This window comes from Lytechinus variegatus, chromosome 5 (assembly GCF_018143015.1).
Source record: "Lytechinus variegatus isolate NC3 chromosome 5, Lvar_3.0, whole genome shotgun sequence".
NCBI lineage: Eukaryota > Metazoa > Echinodermata > Echinoidea > Temnopleuroida > Toxopneustidae > Lytechinus > Lytechinus variegatus.
Window position 1 is genome coordinate 18,534,271 of NC_054744.1, and position 23,410 is coordinate 18,557,680.

The following is a 23,410-nucleotide window of genomic DNA, read 5'->3' on the forward strand; positions in this document are numbered from 1 at the left end:
GATCGTACCGCCTCCCACACCTAAGCCCCGCCTTCTCCAATCTTCGTTTGCCTCTATCATGCATATGCATCAGTTTCGCACTTCGTTTGTTTATTATTCATAAGCTCGGCGTTTCGTCACGGGCTCATTAGCGATCACCGAGTTTCCGAACTTTTGTTCCGCTAACTCAAGACGACCGTAAACCCCCTTTTGTTGAAAGTGGTCCTGTCCGACATTCCAGCTTGGCGGGCGGCTTACTTTTTTTTCAGTTTTCTGCTCACGGCGATCGGATTTTCCATCTCGACTTTGCGTTGTCGAAGTATACGCACACGACCGTGCGATGAAATATTATTTTGGAGAGGCCCACGACGAAAGTTATTTTGCATTTCCTACTTAGCTACACGGAATCAAATAAACCTGGGAGAAAATTGGATGTAACGGTCTTATATTCCTGGATTTACGGCATCATTGGATGACACTGTTTCCTTCAGGAGGATATTCTTTAAGTCGTAGTGAGCAAAGATGGCGAGGAGAGAGATAAAAGACGATACGCGATCGCGAAGGACGCTTATACAGATTTTTATATTAACATTGTGGTGTTTTTGTTTAGCAGAATCTGCGGATGTAGGAATAAGTAAGTATATAATAGTATAATAATCCTTATGATACATACTTATTGTTCTCTCCAACCCTCTTATATTATTTTAGGGATCCAAACCCTGCTGGCACTCCGTTGCTAATTTATGTCTTGGGAAGCCACTGGCTATCAGAATTCATTATGTTAATATATCTTTGGAATCACGGGATTCGGGCCGTTTTCGGCAGTATTCTTATTCAGGTCAAAATATGTTCTTTGATCGACAAAAAAGGGGTTTTGGGGGTTTAATTTTCATTTTCATCAACCGTTAGTCGTTACAATGTTCACATTTTGAAAAGAGTTCGATACATTCAATTCGGTGCTTTTGTAATACCCGACGAATCTGTAGGCTGACGTCATCTTCTATTGTGATGGTAAACAGATGGGCGTGGCCACAGCAAATGGAGATGCCGTTTGGTATGCAAATCTGGAAATTAAATGCGAATGATTACCTCAATATAGATAAAGTATTATTTATTATTCAAAATGGCGCTGATTAACGTTTCGAACAACGCATTGCCAAACGCAATTGCCAACAGACCCCTTCATGTTTAACCTACTGAATGAACAATATTCAGTGATTTATTATCCACACACACAAGATGCGATGTTGATTAAACCTTTTTCATATTTAATGCTGGGGAAAGACCTGTGGCACTTCGCCACTCCACAAGCAATTGGCCTACAACCCCGGCCTACAACATTATCATCATCCATGTCATTTTCCCAGAATTTCCCTATGCAGGCCAGGCCAGCCCCATTCAGCAACACGCATACAGCAGTACCTTCACCTCTGAATTGAATATCGTCACCGGGCTGGCGACTGAAAAAAAGATAATTCAAAGATATATATCGATCAGGTCAAAATTACGGTCATCCCGCCAATTCGAAGACCTACTCATTACTTTCACATGATAGCAATACTTATAGAGCAGAATGCCAGAACTATTGGTCTTCATGATTGGACCAGTACCCTTTATCATCATTACCACCACAATAACAACCCAATTGTTAAGATATAACGGTGTTATATAAGCGCATTATCCTTTCACCACCCACCGTGGAACAATACACATCTTTTGTTTATCTCCTTGCTACTTGGGCACTGTGATGTATTATAGTTATGTATCTTGTAAAGCCAGCTCGTTCTAGAATATGAAAAGACACAGTAGACACTGTCTTTTTTCAGCGAATGGAATACATGTATGGTTTCTTCTTGATTAAATCAGGGAATATTGACTCACAATTCCCTGATTTAATCCAACAAGTTTTCTCAATACAGACTTCTATCCTTTTTTTTCTTTCAGCACTCTCGAATTTTTCTTCTCAGCTTCAGTTGTTTCAGTGCATGGTTTTAGTATTAAATAGATTCATATTAGTAATGATTGGAAAGAATGATCATTCTAGAAACTAATTATTATTGGAAATGGGAAACTTTAAAGGAGAAGGGTCAAAAGAAGATGAAGAGGCTGGTCCTGGCCTGGGGAGGGTTACCAAGGAAAAATCTGAGGTATCTTAGATGAACAAACATTATATATTAATAAAACATTGCTAACAAATCGATTCCTTTCTTGGTATTTTTTTTAATATAATAACACTTATTCTACCCATAATTCTATCCATTATTCATCAAATTTATGGAGGTGATCATCCATTATATTATATACTAGAAAATAATTATTATTGGAAATGGGAAACTTTAAAGGAGAAGGGTCAAAAGAAGATGAAGAGGCTGGTCCTGGCCTGGGGAGGGTTACCAAGGAAAAATCTGAGGTATCTTAGATGACCAAACATTATATATCAATAAAGCATTGCTAACAAATCGATTCCTTTCTTAGTATTTTTTCTAATATAATAACACTTATTCTACCCATAATTCTATCCATTATTCATCAAATTTATGGAGATGATCATCCATTATTATATACTAGAAAATAATTATTATTGGAAATGGGAAACTTTAAAGGAGAAGGGTCAAAAGAAGATGAAGAGGCTGGTCCTGGCCTGGGGAGGGTTACCAAGGAAAAATATGAGGTATCTTAGATGACCAAACATTATATATTAATAAAACATTGCTAACAAATCGATTCCTTTCTTGGTATTTTTTTAAAATATAATAACACTTATTCTACCCATAATTCTATCCATTATTCATCAAATTTATGGAGGTGATCATCCATTATTATATAATAGAAAATAATTATTATTGGAAATGGGAAACTTTAAAGGAGAAGGGTCAAAAGAAGATGAAGAGGCTGGTCCTGGCCTGGGGAGGGTTACCAAGGAAAAATCTGAGGTATCTTAGATGAACAAACATTATATATTAATAAAGCATTGCTAACAAATCGATTCCTTTCTTAGTATTTTTTCTAATATAATAACACTTATTCTACCCATAATTCTATCCATTATTCATCAAATTTATGGAAATGATCATCCATTATTATATACTAGAAAATAATTATTATTGGAAATGGGAAACTTTAAAGGAGAAGGGTCAAAAGAAGATGAAGAGGCTGGTCCTGGCCTGGGGAGGGTTACCAAGGAAAAATCTGAGGTATCTTAGATGAACAAACATTATATATTAATAAAACATTGCTAACAAATCGATTCCTTTCTTGGTATTTTTTTTAATATAATAACACTTATTCTACCCATAATTCTATCCATTATTCATTAAATTTATGGAGATGATCAGATCATCTGTCATTTTAAATGGGTACCAATTGGTCCGGATTGAAAAAAAAATACAATAGACTTACCAATGATCACTATTAGTGCGCATCACCGTAAAACCCCCTTGGCTTCGAGGCTTATAAATAAGTTACATGGAAATTTCATTAGATGTGCGGTGGACCATACAGCACGCCATTGACTTTGAAAAGCAAAACTTGTGTAGTTTATGACAGCTTTTCAGCTAGTAAATCGGGAGCTATTGTACCATCGAAATTGATGCACGTAAATCAGTTTGAGAAAGAATTAACTGTGAAATGGTATTCAGTAAACGTCAGTTTTTCCGAACATCATGAAAAGGATTTCAGTTTTTTATATTATGAGTTAAAAAAGTTTATACAAATTGTTAACAGATTGCGATAAGAAAGTATAAAATAGACATAACATAATATATTAACTGCAATAGACAATGTGAATTTATGAATTAGCCATCAAGAAAATGAAAGTGAAATAGAGGTTGTGTACCAAGTTTACAAAATATCGAAGTTACCTATAGCTACGAGACAGGTATTTACATCCCTCTGCACAAACTCTATAATGTTTTGGAGGTCTAAAAACAAAAACGTAGATAATAATAATAATGATATGTCCATTTATATAGCGCAGTTACTATGTGCATATACTCTACTGCGCTTTGATACTTGGTATGATATTATTACCCCGGCTATAGCTGAGCCGCCATATTAATAGGCGTAAAAGCGTTCAAGGATTAAATCCTATCGGGTACCCATTCACCTCACCTGGGTCGAGTGCAGCACAATGTGGATAAATTTCTTGCCGAAGGAAATTACGCCATTGCTGGGATTCGAGCACACGATCCTCGGTTTCAAAGTCCGGAGACATGGGCTGCAACGCTCTACGCTCCAGATCAAGGGACCATATTATTTTTGCATTCACTCATGCCCTTTCTGTGTGAAGATGCCCTATCTATGAGGATCTCGGAACAAAACAAAAAGCATATCTGTCAAACTAATCACAGATTTACTCATAAGACGAATCGATTAACATTTATTTTATATGAAAATGAGGTTATTTCAAAGTCTATCCATTATGTATCCATATTCACGTCTTGCTGGAATCATTCCTGACTGTATTTCGCAATTCGCATTCTGGCTACTTTCATTATTTTGTAAAAGACCTCGGTAAGTAGAGCAGTGCAGTTGGAACAGACGGCGGATGCAGTATAGGCCTATAATGATTCGCTGTAAATCCAATTCATTATGAAAAAAACATTTCATTCGATCAATAAAGAGGACCCTTGTGTTGGCATTGAATATTGCCTCAGGCAGTGTAGCACTCTGCACATTTGATGCATATATAGTGTAATATAATAGACGTGTGCACAAATCATGAAAATTTACCCAAAATAAAATGATCAAATTCATCAAGTTTATAATTGCATTACACAGTAGGTCCATGATAGGCCGGGGTATTTTGGGAGTTCATATGGCCGGGGGGGGGGCCTCCCAGCCCCCCCCCCTTGAGATCTCGGCCGTTGACCGCGCGATCGCGCCGAAAATTGGCACACAGGTTGTCTGGGATATAATCTACAAAATGGTATAGTAATTTATTTCATGCGAATCGTTATTACGTAATTATGCTAATTTATGCGTAATTAGTATGCGAAATCATACTTTTTCCTCTAACTCCATAAATAAAGCTCCAAATGTTCTAATTTTGGGCATAGAAACTCTGTGATGTTCTTAGCAAGTGTACATGAAAAAAATTGTGATATCAGATCAATTTCTTATGTATTATATTGTTTTTGCAATTTCTTATGTATTTCTTTGTTTTTTGGACCTTTTGTTTTTCATTGTTTTTTCAATGAAATTCGTTGGGGAATCTTCTAAGATCATAAACAGCATAAAATACATACATTTAGGCCAGCAAAACTAAAAATAATCATACATTTATGATTTTTGGTTGAAAACACAATTTACATTGACTTTGTACACGAAATCACGTTTTTGAGCAATTTTTGGTCTGACATGCACTTACATAACGTTGCGTAACTTCGGAACCACGTACCCGGGTGACGCAAAAATATCGCGCGACTCGTTGGAGGCCCCCCCCCCCCGGCCTAGATAGGGTTAATGTTGGGAGAACATAGAAGCATGAAGTAATCACCATATTATTCAGGAGCTTCTAAAAAATTGTAGACATGAATTAATATAGGCTTACTAAGTTAAACATGCAAACGGCTCAGCGCAAAATGTCATTGCCATTCGACGATCGAAAGTTATCTCGATGATAAAAATAATATTTTCCCTCAGGGGGAGATGGGACGCCCGTATATCACTATACCAAGAACGGATCCCCCTACATTCGCTTTTATACCGACAGGTGCGCGACATCTCCATGGTAACGGTTGATAAGATCTCCCCTAGAGGTCGTTTGATGGGGGTCAAAGGGCACGCTGACCCTCACACCATGGTTACTAAAGAAGGAAGAATATCAAATTATGACATTTGTGACGTAGAAACGACAAGGTTATTACAAAGGGCACGTAATGACTACAGTACGTGGCCTGGTGACGGAGCGGGGGGGGGGGGGTGGGGTGGAGTGGATAGGCCTATATATTATTTGTGGTTGATATTCATTAAACTTTGATGAAGAAGACAATTAATGTGTTTAGCAGTATAAGAAGTTTCAATACTGCATCGCGTACCTCAATTCAATATGATAATAGTCCTGCATATATGAATATTGAAAATACCTTGAACATACCTTGAAGCGCCACACTTCCATCTTCACGTAGGTAGATATTAGTGTGGCAGGGTTTGGGGGGCTTTGTAGCCTATCAGTAAGTAATAATTGTTACCTGCCTACCAGTACCTGCAATGTACGTCAAGCGCTGAGAACCTTCAATTTTATATGAAATTTATCTTACGGAAAACAAATTACGAAGTATTATTAATTTACTGACCTTTTCCATAAAAATACAATTGAAAATCAGTATAAAAAATATCCAAAAAAAATTCAATCATGATAAGACAGTATTTTGATTTTTCTTCTAATTAAAAAACCTATACCGTTACCCGAAGAGCAATGTATGCATGTTTACATCACTGATCTCTATAAAAAAAAAATCATGCATTATCCTTTTAACTTTAAGCTATATTTCATATTCTATTTTCTTGGGGGAAATAAAAAAAGGAGGGAAAGTAGAAAACAAGAAGTGCAATGTCGCCACCTGTTGTTCGTCATTTGAAATACCCCCACCCCACAATCACCCAAGCCCCCGGCCCCCCTCTTCCGTGCAATACTCTCCCATTGAATTCCATTTAACGCTACCATAAATAAATGCAGGGTCACGATATTCTTTCTTTATTGTTTATTGAAAAGAATAATGGGTTTAGTCATTCCACGCCGTGGTGCACATCAAAAGATACAGAACAATGAGTGGCTGACTCAACGAGGTACGCCGAGTGAGCTAGTAGTACGCCGTAAATAAAACCCTTTCAGTTCAAAATAGGGAACAAATAAAACACATCGGTTTGTCCTACATACACTATGACACAGGACTTGCCTATTTACCATACAATACAGTATGTATCATTATGGAGGTATAACCATATGAGTGTTACTATTATGCGTAAGCCATTTACGCAATAAAGCTGATAAATATACTTTCCATTCAGTGTCCTACAAGATAACCAGATTCTACTACTACTACTACTACTACTACCCTACTACTACTACTCCTACTTCTACTCCTACTACTACTACTACTACTACTACTACTACTACTACTACTACTACTACTACTACTACTACTACTACTACTACTACTACTACTACTACTACTACTACTACTACTACTACTTCTATATACTACTGCTACTACTACTTCTATATATTTCTACTACTACTACTACTACTACTACTACTACTACTACTACTACTACTACTACTACTACTACTACTACTACTACTACTACTACTACTACTACTACTACTACTACTACTACTACTACTACTACTACTACTACTACTACTACGTACACTACTACGACTACTAATCGTATATCATCCCTTTTATGCTTCTACTTTTTGTAATACGACCGCTGCTGCTCTGATAATTATGCTTAATCTCCAGGAAAACATATTACACATTCATCCTAATAATAATGAAAAGGGTGTACATAAGCATGTCCCTTCTTTCTCAAACCAATGGCAAGGAAAGCTCGGTCCGAGGAGCAAAAGGGAAAGAATGAGGAAACATCGGATGAACTAGAAAAGTAAAATATAGATGGAATTTAAGATTATCCTGCTTTAATTACTTCTAAGTATAATGGGATAAAGGCAGTATAATGAGGCAACTTTTCTCCACCCTGGATTTAAATTCCTTTGATTTTTGGATTGTGTTTATATCTTATGACGAGCCATTGTAGTGTTACGACATGAAATTCTTTAGTACATAACAAGTAAATTAAACGGATTAGTGCAGCAGACATGATTAGCTTTCTTGAGTTGATGGTAATAAAACGCAGACACATTCTGAAAAATGGCGCGCAAATTTATTCGGGAAGGAAGTAAAGTCATTTGTAATTTTCCCTATGCTTACTTTCAAACACTGAAAAGACTGAAATAGATCATGGAGCTATTATAGCTCCATGAATAGATGAAAAGACAATGAATGCAACACATATTCAGTATAGTCCTATTTGGTTGCTAGTAATAGATAAAAAAACAAATGCATTATTTTTGGTTAATATTTCCCCTTGTATCATTGAGAAAATATTAATCACGATGCACTTAGCAATGTAGTGGCGGGAATATAGTTAAAACCCGTTTTTAAAAAATCAACCTCTTGCTGTAAGTTGGTATACACTCACCAGTGCTTGTATGTTGTAAATTCTGATTTTGAGCTTCATGCACACCGTCCCTGAATATATGAGACAAAACTTATCTTTCATTAAAGATTGGTTTGATTTCTGGTATTGGGAAATTATAGGTATTTTCTTTCATAACTAGCTTAGTGGGTGTCCTTAGACAGTTAGGCAATGTGTGCGCTATATAGCCACATTATTTTTAGTACTAAATGTTATTCTTAGAAGAACATTTCCTTGGAGGACTGGTCTTTAATGAAATTGAAGAAAATCAAACAGCATATTAAATTTGATCAAAAGCCTTCAATGAAACTTCAGGGAAAATTTAGAAACTCATTTGAAAAAAAAAAGCGTCAACTGAGGGTATAAAATTCAACTGAATCATTCTGATTTGTGTTAGAGTTGATAGTAAGGCAATGGGTTCACAATTCGATCCGGTTTTTTTTTCTTTTGAATTAATCTGATTTGATAGGATTGACTGATACGAATCTTGTTGAAGGTGAAGTGTAAGATTCCAGTTTCTACCTCATTCATGTATATTAATCCGATAGTCTAATTGATCAATGCTTTTGATTTAAAGTTCGACAAACACAATTTCTGAGAATTCGATGCAACTGATCTTCTCGACACCCGCTGTTTTAATCTTTAGTGTTACATTTAATTTTGTTGAAGTCAAACGATATGAGGACTGAGGAGAATTTACTCCGATTCTCTGCGAGGAAAATTGAGGAATTATATTTTGATAACAATTTCTGCTAACCGGTATCGTGTCAAATGTCAACCAATTGATTATAGGAGAGTTTCTTGATGTCATACGAAGGTGTTGTATCAATATGTTTCTAATCATTTTTCTGCCTATGCCGGACTCTCCGGTGAACTTCATTGAGACTGAATGTTATAGAGGTGTTACATTTAACTGATTCAAACTAGTATGAATAAGATAAAGAAAGGGAACTCAATACCAGTAGCGTCATTTTTCATATCAGACTTCAGAGTAATCATGGTAAAGGTGTGTTTTAGTAACCAGGGAACAGCAGGCCCTATATTCAACAACGAAGGTATGCAGGAATGCGGAAAAGAGCGAGGTCGACATCCTACCGTACTTGCACTTGTTCTTCAGAGTAAACTATGTTATTATCCAATTAACTTGTGAAAAATTATAAGTCTGCATAATCATGTTGTTGTAAGCATGTAAGTATACATTCAGGTAATATTACCCGCTTTTTTTCTTGTTAGGCCTACACGTACTTGTGTGCTGTCAATCGGACTAGATAATATTTCTCGCCGTCTTCAAAGTCGCAGAAAGCAATTATATCGGCAAATATACTACAATTGTTTAAAAGTTCTTGTATGAAAACTATGCTGTGCAGTAGGACCTATACTATTTTCGATTTGACACCCTCTTGAAAAATATATGGGCCCATACTATCATGACTATAGCCATACATTTTTATATGAGTATCCCTTTTGGTCCATTGTATTAAAATTGTGAAACGCGTGTGAAGTTTCTCGCGTAATAAATTCCGCAAAGTTCAAGACCGACCCCAGTTCCTCCTTCATCTGTACATCAGAACATTTTTCATGAGGAAAAATGTTGGTAAAATGTTATCAAGCGAAGGTGGAAGCACTCTTCCTTTTTGCTGCTCGATCGATAAAGCTGTCAAAAGGTCTTTGAGATGATACATGATGTCAAAGCTCAGATGATCTTGATGATCACAAGGATTTCATCTCCTGTCGGCTCCTGTCCTCTGGAGTTTGGAAGAATGTCAAATGAAACTGCAGTATCGGAGTGAATAGAAGGGGATGTAGAATGTGTCCATACCACTTTTAGAGTCTTTAACTCTTTATCTTTTTGTATCCCCCTTTGAGCTTTAAAAGCAATTATGATCGGCGATGATCGCGACGTGTATCTTTGGATAGAACTGTTCTCTTTCGGCATTGGATGAAAATATTGGAAAACATGTTTGACCCCAAAATCAAGTATGTTAAAAGAGAAAGAGGGAGGGGGTATATCAGAGGCATATGGCACTGCATGTTAGCTTTCACTTTAAACTGACAAATTTGAATGTTTTCTTCTAATTTCATATGTAGTTTAATACGGCAGTAAATCACGTTAAAAAAGAGCAGCAGCTAACCTATTAAGATGCTTGAAACGTGTTTACATAACCTATATACATTCAAATTCAATGAGGTATAAAACATAACATTTATGAGACATGCTGCCTTCAGAGTCTACGCAAGTTTCATCTTCTTCGTAATGGATATTGAAACCACGTTCATCATAATGCTTCATTGTAATAATGCATAGAATTCGTGATCATATGGCGATAAATATAAATTAATGCATCATACGGTAGAGTGACGAATACATTGATTGATCACCTGATGATTAAATTGTTTTTGGATTCGGGGAGGAGGTGGGGGGGGGGGGTAAAAGGCCACCGGAGCTAGTACAGACAATGCTGGATTATGGAAAATCCCATTCTTTTTGGAAGCTGAAAGGGCTCATTTTGCCGTTACACTGTAAACAAAAATATTGGGTAGAATTTTAACCTGCACTAGCATGACTAGGGTATTAAAATCATGTGTCCAACCAATTTAGGGCAGTATTTTACCCAATGCGGGAAGCATATTGTCCAGTAAGGTTATAAAAAAAATAAGCAGCGATTATTTAGAATGGGCAAAATTTTCACCACACTGGATAAATAGAAATGCCCTAAAGAAATGCACAATGTTCGTCGGACACACAATGACCCTCATGAAGCATGTTTACCCAATATATATTGTTTTTATGTCGGCCTACATGTTCGAATTTAATTTCCAATTTATCAGCTGAAATCATTCTTTGAATTTTACATTGACATTTTTCCACCAAAGGTCTTTCGAAAATATTCGTCAGATCTTGAAACTGAATGTTTACACAATATATAGGCCTAAAACAACTGTCTTTATTTTTAATTAACCGATAGATAATAGGCAAATATTCGCTACATAGGCCTATGCATTCATGGGTTTCATGTTTACAAATGGCTTTACCACTACAATTTTTTTTCAAATCAATACACGACCATCTGGATGTTTATCATGCAGTGACGCTTAGCTACCGAATTTCAATGTAATATATAGGTAGGCCAGTCGTATTATTGACAAAATAATTCGTATTATATCCTATTCCTATATCACATCGCCGTTCTGACATTGATGTAATAACTGATACCTCACATCGTTTTTTTTTATTTTTTTAAAATCTCATATCATGCCAAAGAAGCCATGTTTACTGATCAAATACAAAATTCATATCCTCCCAGTTTTGTGCCACAATACACAGTAATACAATCGTTCGTCTTTCATCATGTTATAAAGATTAGATCTCTATAATACCTAACATAACCGTTTTCATCGTACTTTGACAAATGATTACATTGCAATTACATCGTTATTTTCTTCTCGCTGAACATCACAGTGTAAAGCCCGTCTTTATATCACAATTATATTAAACAAACTGTTCTTGCATGATTACAGGTCTACAAATTACAAATGGAAATGAAACAAATGTGTGAATCGATCGTTATTTTATCATTTAATTTCTGTTACATTTTATTGTCAAAACGTTTATCGCTCCATTGTAATGATGTCATGCACATTAATAATGTGTTTGCAAAAACGAACCAATGTGAAAGGTTATATTTAGCGGGTTTTTTTTCGTAGCCATTCATTTACTCTTTGCTATATTTTGGGGGCTACACACAAATAATCATTGCTTAGTTAACATCAGAATCAACGTCGGACGAACAAATATCATTCATCTTTCTTCTAATGATTATCATTTTTTATTCCTTTAAGGTGCTATGTTTGGAGCAGAGACCTCTATAGAAGATAACTACAAAACAATCATCCAAGATGGCGTCAGGTACATCAATAGAAATACGTCATTCCTCTCAGAGGTCCATCAGCTGGTTTTTGTGGATCCTTCTCATAACAGACCTAGCAACTCAGTTTACGTCGCATTACAAGAAGGTAAGAGCCCCCAGTGAGAGCCCTACGGATTTTTTTTTATATTAAAATCTACCAAACAGAAATGATTTCTACCAAAAGAAACATTAAAAAAGACCGTGTGAATTGAAACATGTAACCTACTTGTCTTCCGTAGTTACAATCCTAAACAACAGTACGTAGCGGCAGTATCAACAACAACAACAACATCAGCAGTAACATCATCTATCCCAAGATTATAATTACATGTTTTCTTAAAGTTTTGAATATTTCGATCTCAGTGAAATAAAATAAAAGATACTGATAGTGCACTTTAAATTCGGTGACAAAGTATACCACTTTAAATTTCCAATTATGCCAGTTTTCCCGTATACCTACCGTGCACTGATGCTGGCAGTTTATTAATTACCCTTAAGAAGTCGGAATATATATTGGGGGTGTAAACACGTTGCTTGACACCCATCTCCCTTTCATTTCTTCCCTCTTTTTAGTCACCTTTTTGTGATAAAGGTATAGGACGAAAGCCCCTTTCCTAATGATGTTTGTGATCATTCACTTCCCTTCCTTTCCCAATTTATCTTCGCCACCAGATTGCGAACACGTAGCGTCATCGCAGGTGTCCGCCCTTGTCCTTCCGCGTGATCAGTGCACTGCAAGCGACGACATCGCCGGTGTCATCAGCCACGCCACCAACCCCGTTTTCTCTATTGACCAGGGAAACCTAGGCTCGGGGTCGCAGGCTTTCAAGATGCAGCCATCACCCGAAGACATGACTAGCTTCTTTATTGACATCCTCTCCTATTATAATTGGAGAAATTTCACCCTTCTCTATGACGACGGCGGAGGTGAGTCCATGTCCATAATGAACAAATTTGGAGAGAGCACACACCGTTCAAAGACACACATGACGCTAGCTCAGCATCTATATGAACAAGCTAATAATAAACTGAATATACAAATTAACCTATATACCTAAAATGATGTTAATAGTTATAACACTTGCTTGAACATATATAATTTTGCATAACCCATTAGAATTCATGGCTACATTCTTATGGGGCCTGGTGCCCTCCTACTTGCTGCTCTATACAACAACAATCTGAGGGGCAAATCCGGTCAGCTCAGTACTCACAGGAGCTCTAGCGAAGAGGGCACCAGTTCACAAAGTCATACAGTCTAAGCCAAGCAATTCAATGGGTGACGTTTTTTTTAAGATGTGCATACGAAAAAATATATATCCTCATGTAATTACTTTCTATTTTGCAATAATAGCTTTTCAAAACATGGAAGGCATCATGGAATTTGCTACAATGAACAAGTGGAACATCTCCACCGTCATCATCGACGAGGAATTCCAAAACAACATCCCAATGATTGAAGAACGAGGTTCCAGGAACATCTTCATCTACTGCTCTTCAGAGACTCTCCTACGATCTACCATTGACCAGGTATGGGACTCAGGAATATGTCCTAATGAGAAACAGTTAATGATAAATTGCACTTCACCTGTAGATGTTGCTGAATGGCAATGATTAGAATGTTCTATCACACGACTGGAAGCTTTTAAGTGCAAACAAGATGTTCAGATAATCATGTGATTCTCGTCATGTCTACATGCTTTTGAGGGGATGATCATTTGCAAGATGTAGACTCGACGAGATCGACTCACCTTCTAAAATTGAAGATCTAGTCATTGATCGTCTATTCTACCTGATGTTGACATAACTAGATCCGAGATCCTGTCAGTTGAATATTTCCTTTAGAGGATATTTACGAGTTCCGAGATCTTGTAATCTAACAATTTCTCCTCAAGAATGTAGACATGACAAGATCTGAGATCTGATTATCTGGGAGGCATTTAGGCTTCTATCGGTGGCATAAACATTCTAAACTTAAACTGCAAGGATTCGATTTGAAAGTTGATCAAATTGCTTAAGTGGTCAGTGATCTTGGACGTGAGCAATAGCTTGCCAGTCGATGAAAACGTTTTTATTCGCTGCACTTAAAATTTGCTAAATATATTACTTGTTTTTTAAATACTTTTATTCCATGCCATAAATATTCTCCTACTTAAACTCCCTGGAGTACATTAGAAATTAAGCAAATTTTCTAGGTGTTCACTGATGATGAGAGTGAGCAATAGCTTGATGGTCGATAATGAAATATCCTTTGATTATTATAAAAAGGATTTTTTTTTAAGTAACTATTCACATGGGAAACTGACTGATTTCATTCTGTTTGGATTTATTTTGTTGTGAGAATAACATTATTTTAATTTTTTCTTCCAGGCTATTTTGTTGGGAACTATGGGACCAGAATACACTTGGATGATTGGCAATATGGTAAGTGTGTCTTTGTTCTTCAACCCAGACCCTATCCCTCTCTCTTTTTAATCAATTGTTGTCCTTTAAACCAATCTGGTGCTGAGTATTGAACAAGTTTAGATTATCAACAACTTTTTTTTAAGTGGAGAAAATTTTTCAATTACTCGATTAAAAAATACAAAGGGTATTGAATAATTGATCTCATTCAGCTAGCTGCTCTGTAAATTTTACTCCTTTAATGTCTGGAAGTCACAATGGTCTTTCAGAGAGCAGTAGGCGCATCTCGTCTCAGCAAACTCCCAGGAAGAAAAATATCACCTTGGTTTCATCTCCAATGTGTTTTCTCTGTATTTGTGTTTAACAAACAATCATTAATAAAACACGATTCTTACCTTGATTCTGTGTAGGACATGGGTATCGACCGCCAGTTCCTAGAGGACTTAGAAGACAGCAACGCGTTCATTACACGTTTCAATATGAACTACACACGTGAACAGCAATACGCTCTGCCGACCGCCCGTAACACCCCAACAGGAGAGTGGATGTTCCGTGAACGTTGTGCCTTCGACTCGGTGATCGCCGTCGGGCACGCGCTCCGCTTGTACCGATTGGAGCGAACAAGGGCCGGTGCGACGGGTAGTTCAGTTCTTCCTGGGGACACCCCGATGCCGGCCTGTCCTACCACGAACCCGGTCGTGAGTGAGAATGAACTCACCAGATACATGAAACAGGTATGGTCAACAAAGGACAAGTTTAATCAATTTATGATACTAATTCTTAATTACCCATGAGAGACCGTTCAGCTCTTATGAACTGTTCTCCCAGCGAGCCCTCCAAAACAATGGCATCATTACCCTTCTCCATTCTAAAACATCCAGACCAGCAGCCTGACTGTCCCATTTTTGGCATCTTTTGGTATAAACCATGCGGGGATCGAACCCACGACATCCGGTCCACGCGGCGGATGCTCTAACACAGAGCCACTGACTACTGATTTCTTATAATATCATGTCGGGACAGCCTGATTCCAAAAGGCAATGGCCTAATTTTTTATTTTACGTTGAGGCATCGTAATGGAATAGAATGCATGGTGACGTTTGTCACCTTTTTCGGGGCTCAGTAAGAATGGCTATTTAAACAAGTTACACAAGCTACACAAAATATTTGAGGGGTGCAGCCAATCCTAACCCTGAACCCATCACAGAGTCAGGTTTATAACAGTGTTCTTAAACCCATTGCAATGTTGCAGATAGAGATAACAAGTTCCTTAAAACTTTTCTTTGTGGCCATGTGGACATCGGCATTGTTTCTTAAGCAGATGAATCTATCATATTTGTCGTCTTTGATGCCTCAAGAAAAACACAATAAAGATGTTGGCCTCGTTGCCAGGAAAAAAAACGATATTCGTGATAACTCTGCCATTATAATATATTGCTTGGTTGCTGGGTCGTCTTACCGGGTAGTTGACACCATAGCAAAGGAAGCTTTATGGAGAAAAAGACTTAAGAGGGTAACGTCATTAAATCTTCTTTTGATTGCAGATCAGTTTTGAAGGTATCACTGGCAATATTGCCTTTGACGACGAGGGAAACAGAGTCAACTACACCATTACCATCCGCAGTGGACAGGGCGAAACTATCGACCAAATTGTAAGTACCTTAATGGTTTTAACTGCCAAGAAAGGAGTACAACTTTCTCCCCTGTTATAGGTGCGACTTGGCTGCCAATTGCCATCCACATTTTATAACCCGTTGATTGCTTGGTTATTTTGTAACAGTATAGGCCTACTGTTAACATTGTCAACAAAAAGCTTAATCATGTACTTGATAGTTTGTCTTCCTCGCTTCGTTCTCTCCCTCTCTTTTCACTTTTCCTTCCCCGTACGTCGTATATTGATTCGTATTCATCTATATTCTTGATAACATATCAAACTGGTGTTTCCTTGTCCTTAAAGGACAAGTCCACCCCGACAAAAATTGATTTGAATACAAAAATGAAAATCCAACAAGCATAACACTGAACAATTCATCAAAATCGGATGTAAAATAAGAAAGTCATGACATTTTAAAGTTTCACTTAATTTCACAGTTATATGCACATCCTGGTGTGTGTTTCATAAAGCCGTTCGTAAAGTTACGCAAAATTTTACGCACGACTGTCCTAAGTGAATGACATAGGGATGTATCATCTAGCACAAGAAAGGGTCATCAGTCATGCGTAAAGTCATTCGTATCTTACAAACAGCTTTATGATCCTCCCACCTGGTCGGTATGCAAATGAGGAGACTGATGCCGTTATCCACTCACCATATCTTTGAGATATGAAATATTCTAATTTTCTCCTCATTTTCAAGTGAAACGGTGATTAATTCCTCCCTGAGCACGTGGGATTAGCATTGTTTAATACTATATGGTCAGTCAAGTCGGTCCCTATGGTCAAATCTGTAAAAAAAATAAAATATTGTATAATTCAAACAACAAAAAACAAAAGAAATACATCATCGACTTACTCATTTGCATGTTACCGAGTTTTGCATTTCACCGTTTTGTGAAAAATAAGCGAACTTTAAAATGCCTTAACTTTCTTATTCTACATCCGATTTTGATGAAATTTTCAGTGTTATGCTAGTTTGATTTTCCCTGCTATTCAAATCAATATTTCTCTGGGGGATCGATTGATGCATGTCTTATCAATATGCTCTCATGGTCAGTATTTTTCCGCTGCAATATTAGCTTATTCAGCTTATACCTCCCGTACCCATCCTTCAATTAGTTTCTCGAAAGAAGACACATTCTTAGATTTAGGATATCATCATGATGCCATCTTCTCTTTTGACATTCAGAGAGGCGACTGGACGCAGAATATCGACTATTGGGAGGACAGATGGGACCGGAAGTGGGAGAGCGATGGACGGCTCAACGTGACTACCTACAACTACGGTAACGACCGAAAAATCAAAGTCGTCGCCATCAGGGTGAGTGGATGATCATTCAAGGGTAGCCGAAGATAATATTTCCTATTGAAAACTTAACATTTAAGCATAAATATGGAATCCGTTTTGATGTTTTACTTTGTGATGTTTTTAGAAGATATTTGTCGAAGAAGTTGCATAAAAACTCATTTGTAATATGCTCAGAAACGATCAGCTGATATAACCAACATTTTTTTTTACAATTTCGATATTATAGGCACAATCTATTCATACATCGTATATAATTACTTTTATGTATAGGACTCCATACACAACAACATCATGAAGTGTCGTGAATGTTAGTGCGTTTCTGAATAAACTCGCAACCAAGGATTGAAGTTGATATCAACCTCACAAAATGAGAACCTGCCTATCAGTGCGCCTATATTTGCTCTGAAGGAATAGATTAATACATTGATATGTGTTCAGATTAAATGATTGATCAACCGTGCTTATGAAACATATAAAACGAGTGTGTTAGTAGCACAATTATTTGTAACCTAATTCTATTTGTATTTTGCTCATTAACAGGCGAAACCATTTTTGTTCCTGAGAGAGGAACGTGCGCTGGAGCTCAACCAACTTGTCAACAGGCGTCAGAGTTCAACCTATACTGGCAACGACCGTTACGAAGGCTACATCATGGACCTACTCGCCAGGCTCAAGTCGCACATGCGCGGACTCGATTTCGATTACGAGGTGGAGCTCGTACCCGATGGCAGATACGGAAACAAGGACGTGTTCAGTGAAGAGTGGAATGGGATGATCGGCGAGATCGTACGCAGGGTAAGAAACTGCTCGAAACGATTGCCTTCTAGCATTCGAATTTTCTCCAAGTTCAAAGCTTCGCAGGGTCAACGATTAAAGAACATAACGATTTAGCACCTTCCTAATTTCAATCTGGAGCTTCTCTGCAAACGTGATGTACCTATAAAAGACGATATTCTGAACAATGTCCCCTTCAAATACCCTGCCCAAGGACGGATTATAAAATAAAGTCTTTTGAATATGTTGCTGCCGTCTTATTTAATTCGCTCAATTGTGATATACGAAAATGCACGTCCCTCCATGCATTCAAAAACACTGTAGATCATTAAAATTCTGACTGTTATACACTGAATAACTTGATGTAATGATTCCCTGATACTTGTTGATTCAGTCTATAATTGATAATAATTGTTCATGCTCTATTATTATGTTACATACATTGAATTGCTATTGATGTTGCGTTATTTGTTACACTGCAGGGGCCTTTGGAAAGCAGTTTTGCATAACAGAACAGGCCTACCCTGCAGTATAAAATAGAGAAAACAAATAAATAAATAATTGTGAATAAACATAAAATAATTTCGTTCAGGTAAATTATGAAGTCGCTTTATAGCATTAATCAAGTTTTAGCAGTATTGATATGGCGTGGTATTGTTATAATTGGTATTTTTCTCATTTCCCTCATCCTTTCTCACAATACTGAAGTTGCAATTCCATTTTGACCCCCACCCCCCCCCCCAAAAAAAAAGCACATAAATAAATAAAAATAAATGAATTAAATGTGATTGTTGTCATCTTTGAGGTGCAAACGTTACGAGTGTTTATTCTTTTTTGTCAATTTGACAAGGTGTTTTCTCCGGCGACTCGCTTCAGACTTTGACATGTTTTTCTTGATTGTTATGTATTATTGTTTATGATAAAACGTTCATCTCGACATTGTATATCATAATACATTTACATAGTATTATCTTGTGTCGATATCAGGATCATTATTGTTCTCTCCCTTTTTTATTATATTCACAGAAAGCTGATATTGCAGCCGGACCGCTGACAGTGACCGAAGAACGTGAAGAGGATGTTGACTTCACTTACTCGTTCATGAGCGGCGGTGTTAAGCTCCTCCTCCAGAACCCATACTTCGTCCAACACTACACATTCCGCCTCATGTACCCGTTCGGAATCGAGGTGTGGTTTATCAACCTCATCGTCTTCTTGCTGGTAGCTCTTCTCCTCTTCCTCTTCAACTACTTTGATCCATATGAATGGCAGGCTGCCGCCGAGCGAGGGGAAACCTTCGAGGAGAACGGCAAGAACTTCAACATGAAGAATTCTTTCTGGTTCTGCACCACCACGATGTTCTTGCAGAGCTATGACAACAGCCCACGCTCCAATGCCGGTCGAACCCTGACAGCCTTCTGGTGGGTCTTTATCCTGGTGATGGTGTTCTTGTACCTATTCAATCTCACCTACTTCATCAATTCCAACAAGCGTTTGGTGCATGTCAAAGATGCCGGGGACCTCCTGAACCAAGATGATGTCGTCTTTGGAACCGTTGATGAAGGATCCATCTACTGGTACCTCTACAAGTCATCCATTCCCGAGTATAATCGCATTTGGCAACGCATGTATTCAGCGCAACCAACTGCGTTTGTCAAGAATGTCACCGAAGGAGTTCAGCGTGTACGAGATAGTAACGGGTTCTACGCTTTCTTGGGAGAAGCAGGAGAGCTCGATTACATTGCAAGCAAACGCCCATGTAACCTGATCGTCAGTGGGGGTTACATAGTCCGCACCACTTACGCCTTGGCCGTTCAGACAGATTCACCTCTCCGTGACCAACTTTCGTATGCCATCGAGACCCTTCGTGATTCTGGTGTCCTGGAGGATCTGCAGCGGGAATGGTGGGAGATGGACACGGGCGTCACGTACAGGTATCGATGCCAAAATTTGACAAGTTGGGAACGACAAGGAGTTTTCTCCTTCACCGTCAATGATCTTCAAGGTGTGTACTACATGCTGCTGCTTGGTTTCTTGATCACTTTTGTGGTATTTATTCTAGAAGTTATTGTTTTCGCTGCCTGTGGTGGGAAAAGTAAGAAAACCAACAGCGGTGGTGGAGGCGCCTCAAGAAAGAAGCCCGCCAGGTCAGGTGGCGGAGGGCCAGTTGGTGGAGGACAGCCAATAGGTGGTGGAGGAGGTGCAAGCGATGGCAAAGAAAAGATGTGGATATAGTGACCTTATCAACTCTGATTCAATTCTTTGCTGGACATGTTAAAAACTAGCACGACGCCCTCTCCGCCGAACATCAGGTATATCAATCCAAGGACATAATACTCTTGTGCCTCTAAGAAATATGTCCGATCTGAAGAGCAAGAACGACAGGGAAGTTTGTGACCTTTGAGTTTGATTGGTGCTAATTTGAGACCGGATCCCTTACAAAATTTCGCGTGTTAAGCAGCATCAAAAGCGGGATTTGTTTTTTTTTTGGGGGGGGGGTGGGAGGGGGCGGCTACGAGGGATAAATTTTAATCGCAAATTGTATCAAAAACATTATCGTCACCATGATCGCTTGATAATGATTGAAATCTGCTTATTGGACTAAAGAAACGCTATGTAGGATTTCTGTAATAATATTAGAGAAAATAATCTTAATGATAAGAGACATTATTTTCGACGGTCCTTTTGTAATGCTTAAAAAAATTATTGGGAAGCAATCTTTACGTTGATGTCACACAATGTATTGCTATTTTGTGTAGATGCTCTCATAAGTTGAAGTAGGTTTACAAAGACTTAACATGAGAAAGAAAAGAGAATAATATGAATATAAATTGAGGCTCAATGAGTTCTTTGTACAGATTTCCTTTGTCATGAATATTGAATAAATGAAGAAAAAGCTCGCAATTCCTATAGAAGTAGGAATTGAAATGTTGCCCTGTCTGGAATTGAACCTGAGTTACCTCTGAGAATAGACCCATTGTGATGATTCCCTGTTAATTTCTATTTTTAGCAGTACTAAGAAATATTTGCATCTGTAAGTCGCAGCCTAGATAGAACCACAACGTTATTGCAGTGCTCAAAAGGTGATAACCAAAATATTCCATTTGTTTTTTAAGAGTCACAAAGAAGCTATATAACTTTCGCAACCGTGTTTTTTTTTATTCGCTATGTACATGTAGCTAGTAATGCTTCCGAAACTTTGCGTAGATGAGGAGATTGGGCTTATTTCTTTTACAACATTTGGCGTTTTATCGAATGACGCTTAGATTTTGCCCTGCGTGACGAAGTGACGAAGTATGATAAAATTCACGTGAAATAGCCTACTCGCAATACATTCATTTTTCCGGCTCCTCGATATGTGCATGAGTTGAAATAATAGATGCTGCTGTTACCTGCTACTAATATTTTGTTGTGGATATTGTATTCAGTCTGTCTTATGCAAATAATACAGATTTATGTCATGTCGGTTTATGAAAACAGCATGTAATGATTTTATGTATGATAATGTGAATATAATGATATATATATGTCGTCAGTCAAAATTAAGAATGTGTAGGGTTAAGAAAGAAAATTTGATATTTTTGCTTTTAGATTCGTTTTAATGTGTCACTTTTTTTATATCATATTACTATATCTAGCAAAAAGGTGTTATTGAGAGGATGTAAATAGTTTGGAAAATGTCTTACCATTGTGTATGATTTTTTTTCGACAAAAGTGTGTGTATTCAGTTTCAGACTCTGGGGACGTTCATACGATTTTAGGTTTCATTGTGAATGGGGCATCTGTCAAAAAAATGCCTTTAAGTGAATGACTAGCACCATATCGACCAAGGTGCTTAATCATGCTCTTGTGCGTGTTCTTGAACGGCTTTGTGTATGTTGGGACTCTGTTTAACTGTGTAGATATACCTTTTTCGGATAGATTAAATTAATTATGTATATGACGGATGGATTGTTTATATTTCAACTGATACATAATCGTCAGTTCGTTTTGTATATGAATACAGACTATATTTGCGCCAAATCTTAGAAATAGGCTCCCATATGAAATATAAATACATGAACTACATGTAGTAATTACCAATGTAGTTCGTAAGTAAAAACGTTTACTTTATATTTTAGTTGAGGCAACGCATTTTCACTATCGTTAATTCGTCATGTACATAATTTGTAGGGGCATTGCATCAATTTTTTTTTATTTTAAGCATACATTCCAAATTAATTTGGTATTACTAACATCAAGAAAATGCAATTAAATCCCGTTTACTGCTTGCCCCTTGTTCTTCAAATTAAAAAAAAATGTGATTTTTCTTTTATCGTACAAAAGCGCAAAATGAAGAAACTTGATCTATCATTTGTATTTTTCTATACGCACGTGGATAGGACAATATTGGGCAAGTGCATATTTTCGTGTTTGCAAGTTAATTGTGTAACATTCTTCCTACCGTGGGACATATATTTCATTGTTCAACAGTTATCCCTTAGGGCCTACTGAAATACTGTACAAATGGAATACATGTTTTCATATCACAAAGCACTGGATCAAAATATCTATTTTAATGATTTTAGGTTAAAGTAACTTTATAATGTTTACTTTCTAGCTGATTTTAATCGAATTCAAAGGTGTAAAGTTTCTAGTACATAATTGTTAACACATTTTCACTCAAGAATGTATAAACTCTTTCACTTTTTTTCTAATAAATTGTAGAAAAATACAATAACGAAAATACAGTGTTATTATTGATTGTTTAATTGAGATATGTAGTAGGCTTTATTATGTTATGCAATGAGTGTGTATATAGCGTATTAACCAATATTATGTTTTGATTCTTACAAACATAGGCTTATCATATACACTAACGACACACATACCATCACACATCCACCCCACACCCTTTCACATGTAAATTCTCTAAATTGTGTAGATTATGGATCACAATAAAACATTTTTGAGAGCTATACAGTTCATCAGTTAAAAAAACAGTAAATACAATGCATAGATCAAACAATATCATAGGTCACGTGATTAATTAGCCCTTAATGTTTATTTCAAAGGGTAATGTCTTGTTCTGACTAGACCTATATTCGACATGACGTACTTGCTATAGTGCACACAGACTATAGCATAGTGTATTTGGATACAACATAGCAGTTCACCATTGTGAGTATAGTGTAAA

The 23,410-nt window shown here is 37.2% G+C and overlaps 1 protein-coding gene across 1 annotated transcript; it reads left to right on the top strand.

Moving 5' to 3' along the window:
* The first annotated feature begins 239 nt into the window (after positions 1-239).
* On the top strand, positions 240-22,946 carry LOC121415634 (glutamate receptor 3-like). The gene is made up of 10 exons (XM_041608922.1): positions 240-613; positions 12,025-12,198; positions 12,765-13,019; positions 13,447-13,622; positions 14,463-14,516; positions 14,906-15,229; positions 16,040-16,147; positions 17,341-17,472; positions 18,001-18,255; positions 19,261-22,946. Exons 1-10 carry the CDS (start codon positions 502-504, stop codon positions 20,467-20,469), a joined length of 2,799 nt encoding a protein of 932 aa, XP_041464856.1. The 5' UTR covers positions 240-501; the 3' UTR covers positions 20,470-22,946.
* Positions 22,947-23,410: the final 464 nt, after the last annotated feature.

Bases quoted from the DNA above. Each gene is read 5' to 3' on its own strand.
- LOC121415634 (XM_041608922.1), top strand. From the start codon at position 502: ATGGCGAGGAGAGAGATAAAAGACGATACGCGATCGCGAAGGACGCTT. The intron at 614-12,024 runs GTAAGTATATAA...TATTCCTTTAAG, and splicing joins ATCTGCGGATGTAGGAATAA to GTGCTATGTTTGGAGCAGAG. The intron at 15,230-16,039 runs GTATGGTCAACA...TTTTGATTGCAG, and splicing joins TCACCAGATACATGAAACAG to ATCAGTTTTGAAGGTATCAC.